The sequence below is a fragment of the Acomys minous genome (assembly GCF_964271855.1).
Source record: "Acomys minous genome assembly, chromosome: 20".
Classification (NCBI taxonomy): domain Eukaryota; kingdom Metazoa; phylum Chordata; class Mammalia; order Rodentia; family Muridae; genus Acomys; species Acomys minous.
In genome coordinates, this window is record NC_140502.1 from 25,393,324 (window position 1) to 25,412,171 (window position 18,848).

At 51.8% G+C, this 18,848-nt stretch overlaps 1 protein-coding gene across 1 annotated transcript; it reads left to right on the forward strand.

Annotated features, from left to right (window-relative positions):
* Positions 1-6,661: 6,661 nt before the first annotated feature.
* Positions 6,662-17,771, forward strand: LOC311591469 (uncharacterized protein). The gene is made up of 5 exons (XM_084771078.1): positions 6,662-6,822; positions 10,129-10,192; positions 12,627-12,753; positions 13,235-13,321; positions 15,252-17,771. Exons 2-5 carry the CDS (start codon positions 10,160-10,162, stop codon positions 16,712-16,714), a joined length of 1,710 nt encoding a protein of 569 aa, XP_084627204.1. The 5' UTR covers positions 6,662-6,822; positions 10,129-10,159; the 3' UTR covers positions 16,715-17,771.
* Positions 17,772-18,848: the final 1,077 nt, after the last annotated feature.

Below are 18,848 nucleotides of genomic sequence, written 5' to 3' on the forward strand. Positions count from 1 at the left end.
ATGCTGAACCTGGGGCAGGGGGGAAGTGAGAGGTGGAGCTAAGGTTGGGGGAGGGGCTTTAAGGAGCGAGGGATCATGGGAAGGAGAGAAGCAGAGAAGGAAGGAAGCTGAGTTGCCATGGGATAGGTAAAGAGTCACGTGGCCCGGGAGAACGGCATGGAGAGGGGCGGCCCCTGCGGAAAGCATGTGCGAGCATATGGCATCACGGATAGGAAGGTAGCCCAGACAGGAACGACCGAAGCAGATGGCCTGGGATGTGGGGCTGAGAGATAACACGGTAGGTTATGGTACTATCTGCCCAGTCCCAGGGGGAAATAAGGCTTATCTAAATGCAACAGGCATCTGTATCTCCTATTTGATATTGTAGTGGTTTAATAATAACCGCCAATAATAACTACAGACTTTTAATAATAAAAATTAAACGGGGCTTGGGGATTTAGCTCAGCGGTAGAGTGCTTGCCTAGCAAGCACAAGGCCCTTGGTTCAGTCCTCAGCTCTAAAAAAAAATAAAAATAAAAAAAATAAAAATAAAAAAAATATTAGTGGCCTATGTATTTTCTGCAAGAGACACCCAGCCTACTGTTGCAGAGGCAGATAGGTACTGTGTCAGAAAAACAGGAGCAAAGTCACACCTGTAAGCGCAGCACGTGCAAGGCCGAGTCAGGATAACTCCCGTGAGTTTGAAGCCATAGTGATGCAAGTTCCAGGCCAGCCTGGGCTACAGTGAGACCCTGACTCAAACCAAAACAGCAAACAACAATAACAAAGAAGAAAGAAGTACTCATAAGATTACTAACTATAAAAGTTCTAAACTTTCCTGCTGTCTTTTTTCTTTTTTAAAGGTTTTTCGAGACAGGGTTTCTCTGTGTAGCCTTGGCTGTCCTGGACTCACTTTGTAGACCAGGCTGGCCTCGAACTCACACTGATCCGCCCGCCTCTGCCTCCCGAGCTCTGGGATTAAAGGCGTGCGCCACCTGCTGTCTCTTGTGAGCATGTCATGATACATTTTATTTGCTCCTTTAATATTACCTACCGTAAGGTTAAATAAAGTTAACATTTTAGATAATTAGCATACAGGTTGCTGCTCACGTGTGCACTGTGCATAATCGGGAGCACTGAAGACGTTTGCACTCTGACCTAAAGGGCAGCTTGTGCTTTGCATACAGATTCTGCATTTGGCAGAACAGCAGAAATCCTGCACGAAACCAGCATTTCATTGGTAACCAAAAGGAAAAGAAATTGCAAATGGCCTTTCTGATAGTTTCCTGCTGAAACACCACTTCCCAGCTTTCCCTGCAGCCAAGCCAAGCAGTACAAGAATAAGGGACTACGTCTGCACAGGTGGGTGACAAAAGCGGCCCTGACCTTGAACAAACATGGTCCTACCTGAGATCAGACCAAGCTCTCATCCCGCCACCGCTGTGCAGCTACTCTTTAGTAATCTGGCCCGTTCCTTGCGCGGTGACTGGTGAATGTGGCCAGTGACACACACAGACGGAAGAGTGAATACGGGTACTTGTCTGGGGCGTTTGTGTTTCCCGGGTGCTGCTGCCTCCTCTCTGGCTCCCCCACGGGACCCTCGCATCTCAGTCGCAGGCCAAATACTCTCCATGTTAAATGGACTGGATTTGAGTTCCTGGAACTTTCCTGAGAGGGCCTCTCGCTGTGCCTGCCTGTTTCCGGAAAAGGCTTATTTACGAAGCACGAAAATCCAAGGACCAAATCATTAAGTTTTCAGATAAGACAGAGGCAGAGCCTTAATCCAAGCTGAGAAAGGACAGAATGACTCTTTAATTTTACTAGGCTCTGTGACCACCTCCTAACTTCTCTCCTTTCCCCGAAGAGCTTAGACCATTTGAACAGCCTTAAATCGCTGTTTTATGCCCCTGCCTGTTGTCCTCTTCTGAAGCTTTGCAGTCCCTGGGGACCTCTGTGGAGACTTTTTGGGAATCTTCTCTGACCTTTCTGGCCCCTAACTGCCTCTGTTGGGCAGGTCTGTTTCTATTCATTTGGTTGGTGATTGGGGAAGGATCCCAGGACAAAGTCAGTCATTATTTCTTCTTCTTCTTCTTCTTCTTCTTCTTCTTCTTCTTCTTCTTCTTCCTTCTTCTTCTTCCTTCTTCTTTTTGGTTTTTCGAGACAGGGTCTTTCTGTGTAGCCTTGGCTGTCCTGGACTCACTCTGTAGACCAGGCTGGCCTCGAACTCACAGCAATCCCCCTGCCTCTGCGTCCCCAGTGCTGAGATTACAGGCGTGCGCCACCACCACACCCGGCTCATTCACTCTTCTAAACAGAATTTTTATGATGTGCAAAATACTCTATCCCATGAATGCCGTGTGCTGTCCAGTGAGGCGGAGTGACGCTGGCTGGGTCTGCCATATCAGAAAGACATAGATGCTGGCCAAAACCTAACTACGTTTTTTGTTTGTCTGTCTTTACTTCGGGCTTCCTTGCTCTTTCCTGTAAAGCTCCACTTCCTGCCAGGAAGGTGACCTCTGCTTAACTCAAGGGACAAGACATTCCCGCTCCTTCTCCTCCACACTCCTCACTGCAGCGGCCGAGATTTACACCACACCAGTCCTGGGCTTGTATTTATTTTTTTAAAAATTGTCCTCCCGCTTCCGTTTGACCTGGTGCCACCACGGCCCGGTCCAGGGAACCCTTAATCCCCATCGCGTCTTCTTCCGGTTTCAAAAGACAACTTGCACACACACACATGCACGCACGCACGCACACACACACCCCACAGGCACGCACACACACACCCCACAGGCACGCACACACACACACCCCACAGGCACACACACACACACCCCACAGGCACGCACACACACACCCCACAGGCACGCACACACACACACCCCACAGGCACACACACACACACCCCACAGGCACGCACACACACACACCCCACAGGCACACACACACACACCCCACAGGCACGCACACACACCCCCACAGGCACACACACACACACCCCACAGGCACGCACACACACCCCCCACAGGCACACACACACACACCCCACAGGCACGCACACACACACCCCACAGGCACACACACACGCACGCACAAACGCGCGCACACACACACTCACGCAGGCACACACACTGGCCACGCCCACGCCGCAGATTCCCACGCTCCCGGGACCCGAACCAGGAGCCCAGCAACACACAAGGGCAGCCGCTCACCGAGGGTCCCCGGTCACCCACAACCCAGCGGCTCGCCCTGGGCTCCCCGGCCGACCTGACCGCGGAGAGTCGCCGTTTTCTTACGTAAAAGCGCGCCGCACGCACGAACGGAGGACGTCACAAAGCCCGGTCCGTCGCGGTAAGCGGTGGGAAATGTAGTCCGGGTCCAGGGACGACGGTCTCGGCTCTAGAGAAGAGGCCACCGGAAATCGGCAGCAAACCCGGAAGAGCGTCGGCTCCGCCCACCGCCCGGGGCCTTCTGGGATGGGGCAGCTGGATTGCGCACGCGCAGCCGGCCTCGCAGGTGCCGGGTGGGACGATGTCCCTGAGTTCTCAGAACTGGAAACGCGCGGGCCGCCGTGGCGCCGGGGCTGGGGGTAGTTTCGGTTGGCGGTGGGTTTTGTTTTGTTTTGTTTTTTGTCTGTTTGTTTTGAGACAGAGACTCCGCTGTGCAGCCCTGGGAACAGCAATTCACCTGCCTCGGGCAGCCGAGCACCACCGTGCCCGGCCTCATTTTATCTTAAAATTACCATGCCAAGCAGTATGTTTCCGTATGGCGTTGTGTTTGTTTTGTTTTGGAAGACAGGGTCTCTCTGTGTAGCCTTGGCTGTCCTGGACTCACTCTGTAGACCAGGCTGGCCTCAAACTCACAGCGATCCTCCTGCCTCTGCCTTCCGAGTGCTGGGATTACAGGCGTGCGCCACCACACCCGGCTCCTTATGGCATTCTTATATATACTCAGTTGTTTGGGTTAATGTACCCCATTTCCCCACCACCCTATTGTACCCTTCAGCTCCCATTTTCCTATGGCGTATGTCCTATTGCCCTTCCCGCCCACCACCTTTAAAAGCCTTTTTGCCTCCATTTCACGGGCCCCTTTCCTGGTTTTCTGGCCCCTGTCCCACAGCCATTCACTATTCCGTATGCAAAACTTGGAAGCTGGAAGCTACTAATTATTCCTATTGTGTAATTGACAGTTTCCATTCTCAGTTTATTTGGGGTGTCTCGTACGTTTTCCCCCTTCTGTTGCATTTTTATGCTAAATATATTTTTCTGTCTTTTTTGGGTTTCGGTTTTTGGTTTTCAGGCCAGGGTTGCTCTGTGTAGCCTTTGCTGTCCTGGAGGCTGGCTTGAAACTCACTGCGATCCGCCTGCCTCTGCCTCCCAGAGTGCTGGGACTACAGGCGTGCACTACCTCGCCCATTGGGAAAAGTGTGTTTTGAGCTGGGTTTGGTGGCGCACGCCTTTAATCCCAGCACTCGGGAGGCAGAGGCAGGCGGATCGCTGTGAGTTCGAGGCCAGCCTGGTCTACAAAGCAGGACTACAAGAGAAACCCTGTTTCGAAAAACCAAAAGGAGAAAAAAAAAAAAAAAAGGAAAGAAAGGAAAAAATGTGTTTTGTTTTTCGAGACAGAATTTCTCTGTGTAGCCCTGGCTGTCCTGGACTCACTTTGTAGACCAGGCTGGCCTCGAACTCACAGAGATCCTCCTGCCTCTGCCTCCCAAGTGCTGGGATTAAAGGCACTCGCCACCGTGCAAGCCTTCTCTCTCCTTTATAGCCTCAGTGCCCTAGGACACGCCCCTCTCCTCGCTGCAGGAGGAAGGCCTTACCAGCTGCAAAAGCCACGCCCCTCACGAGACCAACAGTAATGGACAAACCAAAGCTCAAATTGAAATCCCACACTTGGCATTACAGGAAAAAAAAAAAGTGTACATAACACAACTGAGTTTATAAAGAAACCAAAACTTACACTCCATACACTGACCTTGGAGAAAATGGTAGGAAAACAGCGATTGTTCCCTGTCATCTACAGAGTTTTCCTTCTGATGGAGCGTTACAGGGTTTTTGTGACGCTGGTCACAGGCGGCCCTGGTACACACGGAATGCCTTGCATCACTGGGTACTGCAAACGGTGCGCAACCAGGGCTAAATTTGCAGGGGCGCCATGTTTTCCTTCAGGAAGCATATGGATTCCACCAGAGTCTTTGGACTGAGAAACCTGTTTTACCTCCCCCGCCCCTCACCCCGCCCCATAAATCAACCTTTTTGTAATAATAAAATGCTATTCAAGGCTCTGTCCATCAGAGGCTGCTCCCCACTAAGAAACCTAAGATCATGCTACAGTCTCTCTCTCTCTCTCTCTCTCTCTCTCTCTCTGTCTCTCTCTCTCTCTCTCTCTCTCTCACACACACACACACACACACACACACACACACAACCTCTCTTTTCCGAGACAGGGTTCCTCTGTGTAGTTTTGCCATCCTAGAACTCACCCTGTAGACCTGGACCAAGCGTGCACCACCAACTGCGGGCTAGACCTTATTTCCTAATGGCTATAGCTGCTCTAGCGTCCCCAGAGGTAGCTTCAACCTTACCCATGGAGGCCGAGTGTTCTACTGAAGAACACATCCCTAGCTAAAAGCATTGCTCTTTTCCCCGAGATAGGAGACCTACCATTATAATTTCAGTATTAACTATTACACTAGATGCCCTGATACACGCGTAGGGCCGTTAGTAAGAGGTACAGTGAGGAAGGCATTTAAAGGTCATTATTTTTAGATATGATTTGGATTAGATCGCGTTATATACACAGAACAGCCTCCATTCCAATATTTAAGGTGGATGCCAGGCATCCTGTAATTGCCACAATATGAAGACTGAGGTAGAAAGATGGCAGCATCAAGGCTTCCGGGCTACATACAGATCCTGAATAGAAAAATAAATAAATAAATAAAATAGATCCAGGCGTGGTGGCGCACACCCTTTAATCCCAGCACTCGGGAGGCAGAGGCAGGTGGATCGCTGTGAGTTCGAGGCCAGCCTGGTCTACAAAGCGAGTCCAGGACAGCCATGACTACACAGAGACCCTGTCTCGAAAAACAAACAAACAAAAAAGAAAAGGAAGAAAAAATTAAAAATAGGTAAAATGTCTCTAGTCGCGATTTTCCCTTTTTCCAACACAGGTTCTTTGATAACCTTGGCTCCAAACTCAGCATGCAACCGAGGCTGGCCCTAAAACTCCTGGTTCCTCCTGCCTCTTTCCTCCTGAGTGCCGGGATTACAGGCAAGCACGCCCGGGCCCGGCTAGTGCAGAACATGTAAATTAGTGTGGCTAACAAGTGTAAGTGGATTAAGTGCTCCGGTGAAGACGGGGTGATCTTTGCTCCAGAGGCCTGGGGAAGCTCTGACGACTCAGGAGCTGGGCTGAGAACGCCGCCTGTGATGGCCTCTGGGAAATGTAGTCCTGAGCTGGGTGACTTGCTAGGGTCCTGGCCGCACTCTCATTACCGGAGGAGTAAAGATCCCTCCACGCCACCGCAGAGCCGGAACACCTTAAAAGTTCCAGAGGATTCCGGCCCTGGATCCCTGAGAAGCTTACCCCTTTCGAAGGCTAAGCGCAGGTTTCTCTCGTCCCCAACATTCTCTGCTGCCACCCGGCCGCAGCAACGCCTTCTGGGAAATGTAGTCCGATATATAAAAAATACCCCCTGGACACATGGCGGAAGTGGCTGCAGAGAGGTGGTTCCGGATCATCTCAGTGCCCTGCCCGACCTAACCGGGTGCTGCCCCTGTTGGTACTCACTGGCTCTCGGAGTCTGGCTGCCTTTGGATCACAGCATAGACTTTTGAGGTGAGTCCGCGCCTCGTCCTAAGTAAGCACTGTGCGGGTGGGGCCTTAAGGCTGCCTGCTGCCTCGAGAGGACCCACCCGGCTTCCGGGATGGCGCTGGAGGCTTCAGAGCTCCCCCCCCCCCCCCCGTCGTCCCTGCGGGGCAAGTGCGACTGCATGGGGGAGAAAGGCATTTTGTAGGATGTGGATTGTACTGGAGGGGGTGGGAGAGCGTGCGCGAGGTCATCAGAACGTAGAGAGAGCGGGGTGGGTGTTAATACGCCTCCTCCCCTCCTTTATGACAAGTTTACTTGAAAAATTGGGCGTGTGGGGAGGGGTGGGGAGGAAGGAAAGCTAAATAGTAGAGACGGTAAGGATTTCTGTGTACAAGATAGATCAGTTTACCAATCAGCGCGGATTTTAAATACAGTCAGGAGTCAGACGAGGCGCACCCCCCCCCCATCTATAATTTCAGCGCCCTAGCTGCGGAAACGGGAAGACAGCGGCTTTTTAGCACAGCCGCAGTTCTGTCCCTAGTTGAGTTTCAGGCCATCGTGGGTTCCATAGCGAAATCCTGTCTCAGAAATGTATGCGTGTGTGGAAGTGCTATTTGAAAAGCCTCCTGCTTTAGGGGTCACACCCTCCGAGTGGGCGGTTGGTTTTGTTTAGGGAACGAACAAGTAGATCTGAGAATTCTTAGCGCATCTGTCCGTCTCTGTTGAGCAGAACCGTTAGCCAAGTCAGAGTTTGGAGCTCATGGTTCAGGGTGACCTCCCAGAGGCTCTAAAACAAAACAAAACGAAACATTCTCAGCTCCCAGGCCTTGGTGACGAGGAGACACAGGTAGTGAGCACACTGGGTCTGTTGTTCCCCCATCTCTGCCCTCTGCAGTTTATAGCTACAAACTTTGTTGTCACGGTGGTGGGTTTACAATGTGGTGGTCAGGACGTGGGATCAGAGCCCTGGCTCGGTGGAGCCCCTCTCCTCTCCTCTCTGGGTGAGAGCACAGCACAGAGTCTCCGTCTGTGGATTCGGGAATTTTGGTAGGCTTACGTCCGCCACAGGTTTCCACTGGACGCCGAACCTGTCAGTGTTGAGATGGTGACATCTCCGCCTCCACAACTGAGAAATCAGTGTGTTGTTTGTAAGCACCCAGTCTCTGATATTGTTAACAGCAGCTTAAATGGACTAAAATGGACGTTAATACTGCACCTGACCAGTTCCTGCAGAAATTGCTTGAAGTTCCTGAAATGCACCTTGCTTTTTGTTTATGGTTTCCAGAGACCTCAAGTCCCCCCCCAACCCCCTTTTTTAAATTTATTTTTTTATTTTATTTTTGATGAGGTGGAGGAGCCCACAAAAAAGCCTCTGCCTCAGGGCATGACAAGCTCTTTCTACTATCCCCGTGAAACCGAGTGTGGGGTGAGATGTAGGGGTGCAAGTGTGGCATGGGACGTTTGGAACACTGTTGAGTCCACCAAGGATGGTAATATGGACCAGCGGCGAGCCTGGAGCCATAGCTTTGATCTTTGGACAGATTTTCACTTTTATTTCATACGTTGTTTTCTTTTTGTCCTGCTGGACGGTCCCTGAGCCTTTGAGGGTTAGGCAAGGTTTCTGTTACTGAGCTCCAGGCAAAGCCCCTGGTCAGGGTCAGATGTGGAGGGGGATCGCACGTTAGGGAGAGTCCCCAGCAGCTGGTTCCTCTGGGGAGAAAACTGTGTTCTGAGAGGCCTGTCTAGGTTTCAACTGTTCAGGTCTCCTGAACGGCTCCTAGCAACTGTGGGAATAGAAACCTGTAGGGGCTGGACAGGTGGCTCTCAGTGGCCAGGAGCACTGGCTGCGCCCCCACAGAGCCTGTCCAGCTCCCAGCACCCACAGGGCTGCTCACAGCCACCAGTAACTCCATTTACAGTGGATCCGGTTCCCCCTTTTGACCTCTCAGGGGACCAGACATGCTGGAGAGACACACGTGCAGGCAGAGCACCCATCAATGTAAAACCAGTTTTAAAATAAATTCTAACCATAAACTCTCAGGCAGAAGTTTTATTGGGGGGTGGAAAAAGGGTTGAAGAAAAGGGAATAAACCGATTGTTTTGGGGGATCTCAACTGACCTGCAGGAAAAAAAAAAGAGCAGACATTTTATTGGGTTCTTGAAGAGGCCTGGGGCATTAATTATGGACATGGCATTTTTTAAAAAAATTTTTAATTAAAGGCTTGGTCATGGTGGTGCATACCTTTAATCCCAGTACTCAGGAGGCAGGCGTAGACAGATCTCTTTGAGTTTAAAGCTAGCCTGGTCTATATAGTGAGACTCAAAAGGATGAAAATTAAAGGAGCCGGGCCTGGTGGCGCACACACGCTTCCTTCTACTGCTGGGAGGCAGAAGAAGCAAGGGAATCTTTGAGTTGGAGACCAGCCGGGCTCTACTCAGTGAGACCCCATCTTTAAAAAGGAGGAGGAGAAGGAGGAAGAAGAGGAGGAGCAGCAGGAGGAGGAAGAGGAGCAGGAGGAGGAGCAGGAGGAGGAGGAGAAGAAACCACCCAATGTTTAGAAGAGGGTTTTCTATGCATGCTTGCAGATGAGTGGCAGAGGCTGTCCTGCAGCTGGTGGGCTCTGCCCTTGCCATGAGGGGACATGAGAAGACACAGTCCTTACCCTATTAGTGAGGTGGGAAGGGCACGTCCTGAGTGGGTAACAGGCCCTACAAGCTGGAGGAATGTGAATCCGCCACCATCCGTGTGAGGGAATGTCTCTAGGTATCATTCCAGGCGCAGTTGTATGGTTTGTTTCTCTTTTGAGATAGACTCCGGCTGTGTATCCCTGGCTGTGTAGGTGTGTATCAGGCTGGCCCGCTGTGTAGCCCTGGCTAGCCTGGGCTCTGGAGGTGTATATCAGGCTGGCCTGCTATGTAGCCCTGGCTAGCCTGGGCTGTGTAGGTGTGTATCAGGCTGGCCTTGAACTCACGGAGAACTCCCAAATACCAGGGATTAAAGGCCACAGATTTATTTTATTTATTTATTTATTTATTTATTTATTTATTTATGTATACAATGTTCTGCCTGCATGTGTGACTGTCCACAAGATCTCACTATAGATGGTTGTGAGCCACCATGTGGTTGCTGGGAATTGAACTCAGGACCTCTGGAAGAGCAGATGGTGCTCTTAACCTCTGAGCCATCTCTCCAGTCCCCCCCCCTTTTTTTTAACCCCATCATGAACAGAAAGTGCAAGGCAGCATTCATCCATGTCCACAGACTGAGGGCGCCAGAACAGGTCTTACAAGGCTTGACCTAGTTTCTTCCTAATCTCATCTTTCTCCTCCAGTTCAGCAGTTCTCCCAGAAGAGCAGAGAAACATGGCCGTGGTGGATGTCAACACTGTGTTCAAGGTGAGGTAAGGGTCGGGGGTGAGGTTCTACTTTTTCTTCAATATATGTGTGAACTACAAGAAACTATGTGGGGTTTTTTTGTTTTTTCATTTAAGCATCTTCCAGGCCATGTACAGAACCCTGGTATCTGTGTGTTTCTGAGTTTACTTCCTTTATCTGTTCCTCAATTTCCTTATCCGAAAGTGGAAGAAGTAAAAGCAGCTCTTCCTTTGGTTTTGTCTAAATTGATAGGTGCAGGGTTGCTAACAACTGCTGACACATAACATAGAGCAAACGAGATTATGACTGCGCTGTGGACTTTAGTCTTCAGGAAAAGGGGAAGTATAAAGTGACTGAGGATTGCTACAGGCTCAGGGCCATCTCAGCCCACGAAGTAAATCCCAAACTCACTACATGAGACCCTGTCTAACCACAAAGGAAAATGTTGGTAGAAAAAGAAAAGTAGCTTTCACTCTTAGATTTGCAGGTCTTCATAGTTTTGTTTTGTTTGTTTGATTTGGGTTTTTTTTTGTTGTTGTTGTTTTGTTTTGTTTTTTAAGACGGTCTCTCTGTATAGCCTTGGCTGTCCTGGACTCACTTTGTAGAACAGGCTGGCCTCGAACTCACAGAGATCTGCCTTTCTCTGACTCCCCAAATGCTGGGGTTGGTGCCACTGTGCCCAGCAGCTGATGACTCTTCCTGCGCCCTCTCTCTGCCGGAAGTCCTGCCTCCCTTTTCTGCCTTTGCTATTGGCCATTCAACTTTTTATTGAACCAATCAGAAGGTGTTGGACAGAGTGTTTACAAAATACGATGCAGCCTGGACTGTCCTCTGGTACAGAAACCAGCATTTGAATAATACACAGACAATCTTTACACGGTGCACAAAGAATCACCCACACACAAGCTAGTAGGGCATTTTTTAAAAGTAGCGATCAGTGAGTGAGGGCCCCAGCGCACTGTGGGCTGGTGATTCTGAGTTCTGTAAGAAAGCAGGCTGAGAAAGCCAGTGAGCACCAGTTCCTGCCCCTGGGTTCTGGCCCTGCTTACGCTCCCGCCCTGACTTCCCTCAGATGGACAGTCATGTGGAAGCGCAAGGGCAGTGCACACTTCTCTCCCCAGAATAGCCCACAGTGTGGGGCATGTCTGAGCTACAGCCTCATCAAACACCCGGCAGCCTTCTGAAGCAAAGCGTCCTTCCTTCCGCCTTCTGCTCTCGTGCTTGAAATCAGACCTCCCAGTCTGTCTTGCCCCACGTTGGGCGCCACTTTTAGAACCGCTAGCGATTTTAGAACACTAACCCGTTCCTTAACTTCCTGTCAGCCAACCTCCCAGTTCCCAGCCCAGCCCCTTCCCACATTTTCCCTTACCTGTTCCTCCCTCCAACATCCGGCTTAACACAGCCCCTTCTCAGTTTCCCCAATACTAGCAGCTCCAAACTGTAGCAGCTGTCCTAGCCTGTGTGCTCAGCGGGCTTCTCCTGGTGCAGCTGTCTCCCAACAGTATCTTCTGCCCCAACTGCCGTCTCTTCTCACTCGGCTAACCCGCTCTCTCAGCCGCGGTTGGCTTTTTTATATCTTATCCTGTTCCCAACACTGAAGGTCATAGGGTCAAGCTAACAGCTAAAGAATTCTTAAAAGAGCCAGTTGACTAGCAACTAGGGATCCTTTTTTGTTTGTTTGTTTTTTGAGACAGGGTTTCTCTGTGTAGCCCTGGCTGTCCTGGACTCACTTTGTAGACCAGGCTGGCCTCGAATTCACAGCGATCCACCTGCCTCTGCCTCCCGAGTGCTGGGATTAAAGGCGTGCGCCACCACGCCCGGCCCTATGGGGATCCTTTAAAGGGCCAGGCACACACGATAAATCACATCTCGGTGGTATTAACCCTCGCTAAGAGTCCAGGCTAGCCCTGTGTTTCTAGCTCTCCTCCTCAGTGCTGGGCTTACGGGAGTGAGCCGCGTCTGTCAAGACTGCAGTCATTATTTGGTTGACTTTGCATGATAGAGAGACGCGGTTGTCCTCACACTTGTGAACCGACTCTGAAAGAATCCAGATTAAGAAAGACACTCGCCAAGAGCAAAGTCAGGATTGTACATTTGTGTCATCTTGGTGGACATCTGTAGACACGCTTAGTTCTCCATGGTGTGAGCGTGTTGGTGGAAGTGTGTACACATGTTTAGTTCTCCGTGATGTCGTCATCTTTGTTACTGGCTCTTCAGCCGCCTCGAGGTCAGGCTGGGGGTGCCCGAGGTCTTGGGCGTGCAGTAAAGAAACGCCCCGGCAGCGTATTCAGGGCTCAGCAATGATTTCTTAGGAGCCAAAGTCCAGTTCTTTACAACGTTCAGCTTCCCTGGTGCTGGGAGGGGACGCGCCTTAGCAAACCTTGGAAAAGGAATCTTAACGTCATCCTGAAATTATCTTCTTTATTGTCTATGTTGCCTTGCGCTCTCGTTTCAGGAGCTGGTGGTGTTTGGGGACGTGGCTGTGGAGTTCAGTAGGGAAGAGTGGCAGTGCCTGGGTCCCGAGCAGCGGTCCCTGTACCGCGACGTGACGCTGGAGAACTACAGGAGCCTCGCGTCCCTGGGTGAGGCCCTCCGCGCGTCACCCTCAGGACAGGGTTTTGTGAGGGATAAAGATCTGTGTGAGATGGAGTGCGCCATGGGCAGAGCAGCCCGTGACTGCTGAGCCCGTGCTTCTTCCCCACAGCCCCCACCGCACAGCTGGTAAACAGCTTCATTTCATCCTCCCTACAGCACATGTGTGCTTTCTCAAGACACTTTCCTTCTCATTTTACTGTTTATCAGTGACTGCAGCAAGCAACTGCTCTTTACTAAGGTGCTTGTTAAATGGTGGCTGGCTTGCTTATCTGTCTGTCTGTCTGTCCATGCATCCATCTATCCATCCATCTATCCATCCATCTTTGGCTTCCTTACCTACCTAACCTATTTAAAATCACATTCATGCTGAGGATCAGCTGTTTGCTTTATGTTGTTAGTTCCATAGCAAATGTGTCTCGCTGTTGCTTGCTTCTGTGTCTGTTTTTAATCGTCTCTTTCTTTGAGCAGGACTTGCCATTTCTAAGCCATCAGTGATTTCACTGCTGGAGCAAGGCAAAGAACCCTGGACAGCAGAACAAGCAGGATGGTACCCAGGTAAGGGTGTGGGCACCCGTGCAGCGCTTCTGGGGGGGCCCAGGCAAGGGTGTGGGTGCCCGTGCAGCGCTTCTGGGGGGGCCCAGGTACGGGTGTGGGCGCCCGTGCAGCGCTTCTGGGGGGGCCCAGGTACGGGTGTGGGCGCCCGTGCAGCGCTTCTGGGGGGGCCCAGGTACGGGTGTGGGCGCCCGTGCAGCGCTTCTGGGGGGGCCCAGGTAAGGGTGTGGGCGCCCATGCAGCGCTTCTGGGGGGGCCCAGGTAAGGGTGTGGGCGCCCGTGCAGCGCTTCTGGGGGGGCCCAGGTAAGGGTGTGGAAGACCGTGCAGCGGTTTTGGGGGGCCCGAAGGAGCCATGGAGCGGTGGTGGCCGTCTTCTGTTACAGTGTGGGAAGATCTGCATGAGGCCAGTGTGCTGGAAGAAATAGTTTGAAAAGGGATCGGCAGCTTGATTTTTTTCTTTTTTGTGTATTCTAATAATGCATACACACGTGCCTACACGCACACACACACAGTGGGAGTAGGTTCTCTTCTTGAACCATGGTGGGGCTCCAGGATTAGACTCAGGTCTTTAGGCTTGACAGTTATCCCCTTAATCTGCTGTGCCACCTTTGTTTGTTTGGTTTTTCGAGACAGAGTCTCTCTATGTAGCCTTGGCTATCCTGGAATCACTTTGTAGACCAGGCTGGCCTCGAACTCACAGCGATCCTCCTGCCTCTGCCTCCCGAGTGCTGGGATTAAAGGCGTGCACCACCATGCTGGTCCAGAGGCCAACTTTGAAGAGTTAGTTCCACTCTCCAGCTGTGGGATCTGGGGACTGAATTCAGATTGTCAGGTTTTGCATGCACTTTGACTCACTGAGCCATCTTATCTGCCCCTTTTACTTCTTAATTTTCTTCCTCTTTGTGTGTGCATAGTATGTTTCTGTGTGTTCTATTCACGTGTGTGTGAGTGCATGAGTGGGCCAGAGGTTAATGTTGGAGCTCTTTGTTAACACCTCTTTCTCTCTCTCTTTCTCTCTGCTTTATTCTTCCTTTATAATAATAACAATAACAACAACAACAATAATAATAATAATAATAACAACAACAACAATAATAATAATAAATAATAGTAATATAATAATATTATTATTATTGTTTTTATCATCATCTGTCTGCATGTACCCCTGCAGGCCAGAAGAGGGCGCCAGATCTCACTATAGATGGCTGTGAGCCACCATGTGGTTGCTGGGAACTGAACTCAGGACCTCAGGAAGAGCAGACAGTGCTCTTAACCCCTGAGCCATCTCTCCAGCCCCTTATTCTTTCTCTTTAAGTCTTTCAATCAAACGCTCGCATAGTTAGCCAGGTTTCCCTGGGAGATAACTTCCCCGTCTCTCTGCCTCCTGGGAAGTGAGGTGGGCCTCCAGGCCTTCTGGAAGTTCCCCAAATTCTAGGGATTGAAGTCTAGTTTTCCTGCGTTACAGCAGGTGCTCTAAGACCATCATTTTGAGCCTGGAGAGACGACTTAGCAGTTAAGAGCACTGGCGTCTCTTCCAGAGGACCCAGGTTCAATTCCCAGCACCCATACGGCAGCTCATAGCCTCTCTAACTCTAGTACAGGGGGCCGAGGCTGCTTTCTGGCCTTGTGGGGAGGCTGATCACACATGCTGCACAGATGCACAGGCAAAAACCCTGACACAGACACAAAAATAAAATCTTAAACAAACAAACAAAACACAACCCACCACTGGGGAGGCAGAGGCAGGTGGATCGACATGAGTTAAAGGCCAGCCTGGTCTACATAGCGAGTCCAGGACAGCCAGGGCTACACAGAGAAGCCCTGTCTCGAAAAAACAAAGCAAACAACAACAACAAAACCCCAAAACGCACATCTTTTTGTTTCTAATGTTTCTTGTCCTCCAGCACTGAACACGTACATGTTTTCTTCCAGATTTGCTGTCTGTGAGTGAAACTAAGACTTTCTCTCTAGAGAGCGACGTCTTCGGGAAGGGATCGTTAAAGTGGAAAATCATCGGGAGAGTCGGCGACGCCTGCCTTGGGGAATCTTGCTTTGGAAACGACTGGACATGCGAGGGCCTCGCTGAGCCACAGCGGGAGGCCACGGAAGGACGCGCGGCGGGCGTGGCCGGCGTGGGCGTGGCCGGCGTGGGCGTGGCAGGGCACGAGGCGGGCGTGGGCGTGGCCGGCGTGACAGCCGCACCGGGAACCACGCCCGCCACCTCCGACTGCGCTCGGCCTCCGCCCCCTGCCCCGAGGGAAGCGGCGCAGGCGGAGCCGGTAGCCACCCCGCAGGTTCGGGTCCCCGCCGGCGACAAACTTAACGACATGTACGAGAACGCCCTGGTGTACTACACGGAGCGGGCGAAGCCGCCGGAGATGGCCGGGGAGAAGGAGTGCGGCCGCGGCTTCCCGTACGACTTCCAGCCCGCCCCTTACCAGATCAACAGGAAGCCCTACCAGTGCGAGATCTGCGGCAAGATCTTCGAGAAGCACGCGTACCTGGTGCAGCACAACCGCTTCCACACCGGGGAGAAGCCGTGCGAGTGCAAGGAGTGCGGCAAGGCCTTCACCAACTGCTCGCTGCTGGTGCAGCACCAGCGCGTGCACACGGACGAGAAGCCGTACGAGTGCCGCCACTGCGGCAAGGCCTTCCTCTACTTCTCCACCTTCTTCCAGCACCAGCGCACGCACACGGACGAGAAGCCGTACGAGTGCCACAAGTGCCAGAAGGCCTTCAACAAGAGCGCCAACCTCACGCGCCACCAGCGCATCCACAGCGGCGAGAAGCCGTACGCGTGCGCCCTGTGCGGCAAGACCTTCACCTGGGCGTCCAACCTCAACGACCACCAGAAGATCCACACGGGCGAGAAGCCCTACGAGTGCAACTACTGCGAGAAGGCCTTCCTCTGCCACTCGGCCTTCATGAAGCACTACCGGACGCACACCAACGAGAAGCCGTACGGGTGCCGCGAGTGCCCGAAGGCCTTCCGCCAGAAGGCGCACCTCATCCAGCACCAGCGCGTGCACACGGGCGAGAAGCCCTACGAGTGCAAGGAGTGCGGCAAGGCCTTCGCCTGCCCGTCCTACTTCAACCGGCACCAGCGCATCCACACCGGCGAGCGGCCCTACGAGTGCAAGGAGTGCGGCAAGGCCTTCATCGACTGCAAGACGCTGATCCTGCACCAGCGCATCCACACCGGGGAGAAGCCCTTCCAGTGCCCGCAGTGCAGCAAGGCCTTCCGGCAGCGCTCGCACCTGACGCAGCACCAGCGCATCCACACCGGCGAGAAGCCCTACGAGTGCAAGCAGTGCGGGCAGGCCTTCACGCGCCTGCTGCAGGCCAAGAAGCACCAGCGCGTGCACGCCGCGGGGGGCATCCTGTGCGTGGGGTAACACGGCCCCCGCCAGGCGTCTTCCCGCGCACCTGCGCGTGCGCTCCGGGGACCGCGGGTGACAAGGTCAGGAGCGCCCCGGTGTGCGTCCCTCGGCGGCCGCCCAGGCTGCGGGGAAAGCCTGCGGGAGGGTGTGTGTGTGACCGCTGCGGGGCCCGCGCTTCCAGCTCCTCGTACTGGAATAAGAGTTGGTGACAGAGGACCCTCTGGTGACTGTGTTTCCCCACCCCACCCCCCTTTTCTTTATAACCCACAGCTTACTGAGTATTAATTCACATAGGAAAAATAAAATCTAAATTATGAATAGAAATACTAATTCTATTACCAGTTAAAGGGTTATATTTAATTACAGCTATGGAAAACACCACACTGAGAGCAGCGGCGTGGACACTGTTAGCGTAGACGTGTCGCGCGCTCACCTGGTCCCCTGTCTGCTGCGGCGGTGACTTCAGCCCCGCTTCGGCTCGCTGGCTGCGGTTACTGTGGGGATCGACTGGGTTCGGTCAAGGAGACCTTTGGCGCAGTCACGGGCACGGAGGAAAGGTCAGCCCAGCTCCTCCTCTGTAGTCTTCAGAGCTAGTTCTGGAATGTTCACCTGTGGCTTATTAATGACGTCTCCTGTCAGAGCTTGTCCCCTGCCACAGCTCTCATGACAAGCTCTGGAGTGAAGCGACTGGAACGGGACTGAGCTGGTTTTCACGGTCGCATGAGAGCGTTGCCTCCAGCAAGCCCGCATGGCTCACCGCATCTGCGCCGCAGAGCGAGGTGGGAGCCGAGAGCAGTGTGTTTGCCCGCGCAGGCCGGGAAGTGGGACGGGCTGGTCATCTAGAACCATCAGGAGGCGGGAAATGCAGCCTGAAAATACAGCTTGCCTGGTCGTGAAGGAGAACAACAGCTCTGCCTCCTAAAACCTGACGTGGCTCATTTGAATAAATGCTATAAAAACGTTCCGCCAAAAAAACAAAACGGAAAAAAAAGGCAATAAATCTTAGAGTAGACAGCAGAAAAATATACTATGTACAACAATCGATCAATGAATTTAAAGGAGTTCCTTTTTTTTTTTTTAAATCAGTAGAATGAGATAACTAGACTTTAAAAGCTTTTTCCGAACCATCTGATACAGAGACGAGATGTTCCGATCCTAAGGAGACATTTGGAAGACACAGGGCATCAGCCACGCGCTCGCGGCACGCACAGCGTCCCCAGGCGGTCAGCTTTGCTTGGCTTTATTTCAAGACGGGGTCTCTCTCAAATTTGTGCCAACCCTCCTCCTCCTCCCCATGAGTACCGGCGTCGGAGGTGTGCCCCTCCCGTTAGCCGCCTCCCAAATAGCGGGCACCGCAGACCTCTGCCATCACGGACAGCTAGAAGAGTTTTATGGCTATCAGATCATTTGCTCAGTGTTATATCAGTTAAATTTGAAATTTTGTGTGGATGTACATACATTTTTCTGATTGATTCACAAGCTTATAGAAAGTTTGAATAAAGCCAGTAATGTCTTTTTTTAAAAAAATAGAAGAATGTGTTGTTACCTTAAGTGAAGCACGCAGTGGTGTCCAACAAGGGAAATCGGCTTTTGTTTGAGGTTCGGCTTCGTGTGGCACGGTGTAGCCTCATAATCATAATCCTGTTAGCTTCCAGCTGCTGGGAGTCAGAGACCAAGGAAATCTGAAACGTTATCAACATAGCACATTTACCAATCTGTCCTCTTTATGAGGTTAAATTAGCCTTACTGAGAAAAAAGTTACAAATCTTAGAGTGTACTGGTGCGTTAATGTAATCCCAGCAGCCGGAAGGCAGATGGAGGAAAATTAGGACCTTTCAAGCAAATCCTGGGCCACATGAGGCCCTGTCCTACGCTCAAATCTCTAGAGAAGGTTCTATAAAAAGCAACCAGATTTCAGCCAGGCGTGGTGGCGCACGCCTTTAATCCCAGCACTCGGGAGGCAGAGGCAGGCGGATCGCTGTGAGTTCGAGACCAGCCTGGACTACAAAGCGAGTCTAGGACAGCCAAGACTACACAGAGAAACCCTGTCTTGAAAAACCAAAAAAAAAAAAAAGCAACCAGATTTCAAAATCAGGCGGCAGGCGAAGGCAGTGGACATAGAAGTCGCCAGTGGGAAACTAGTCATAGA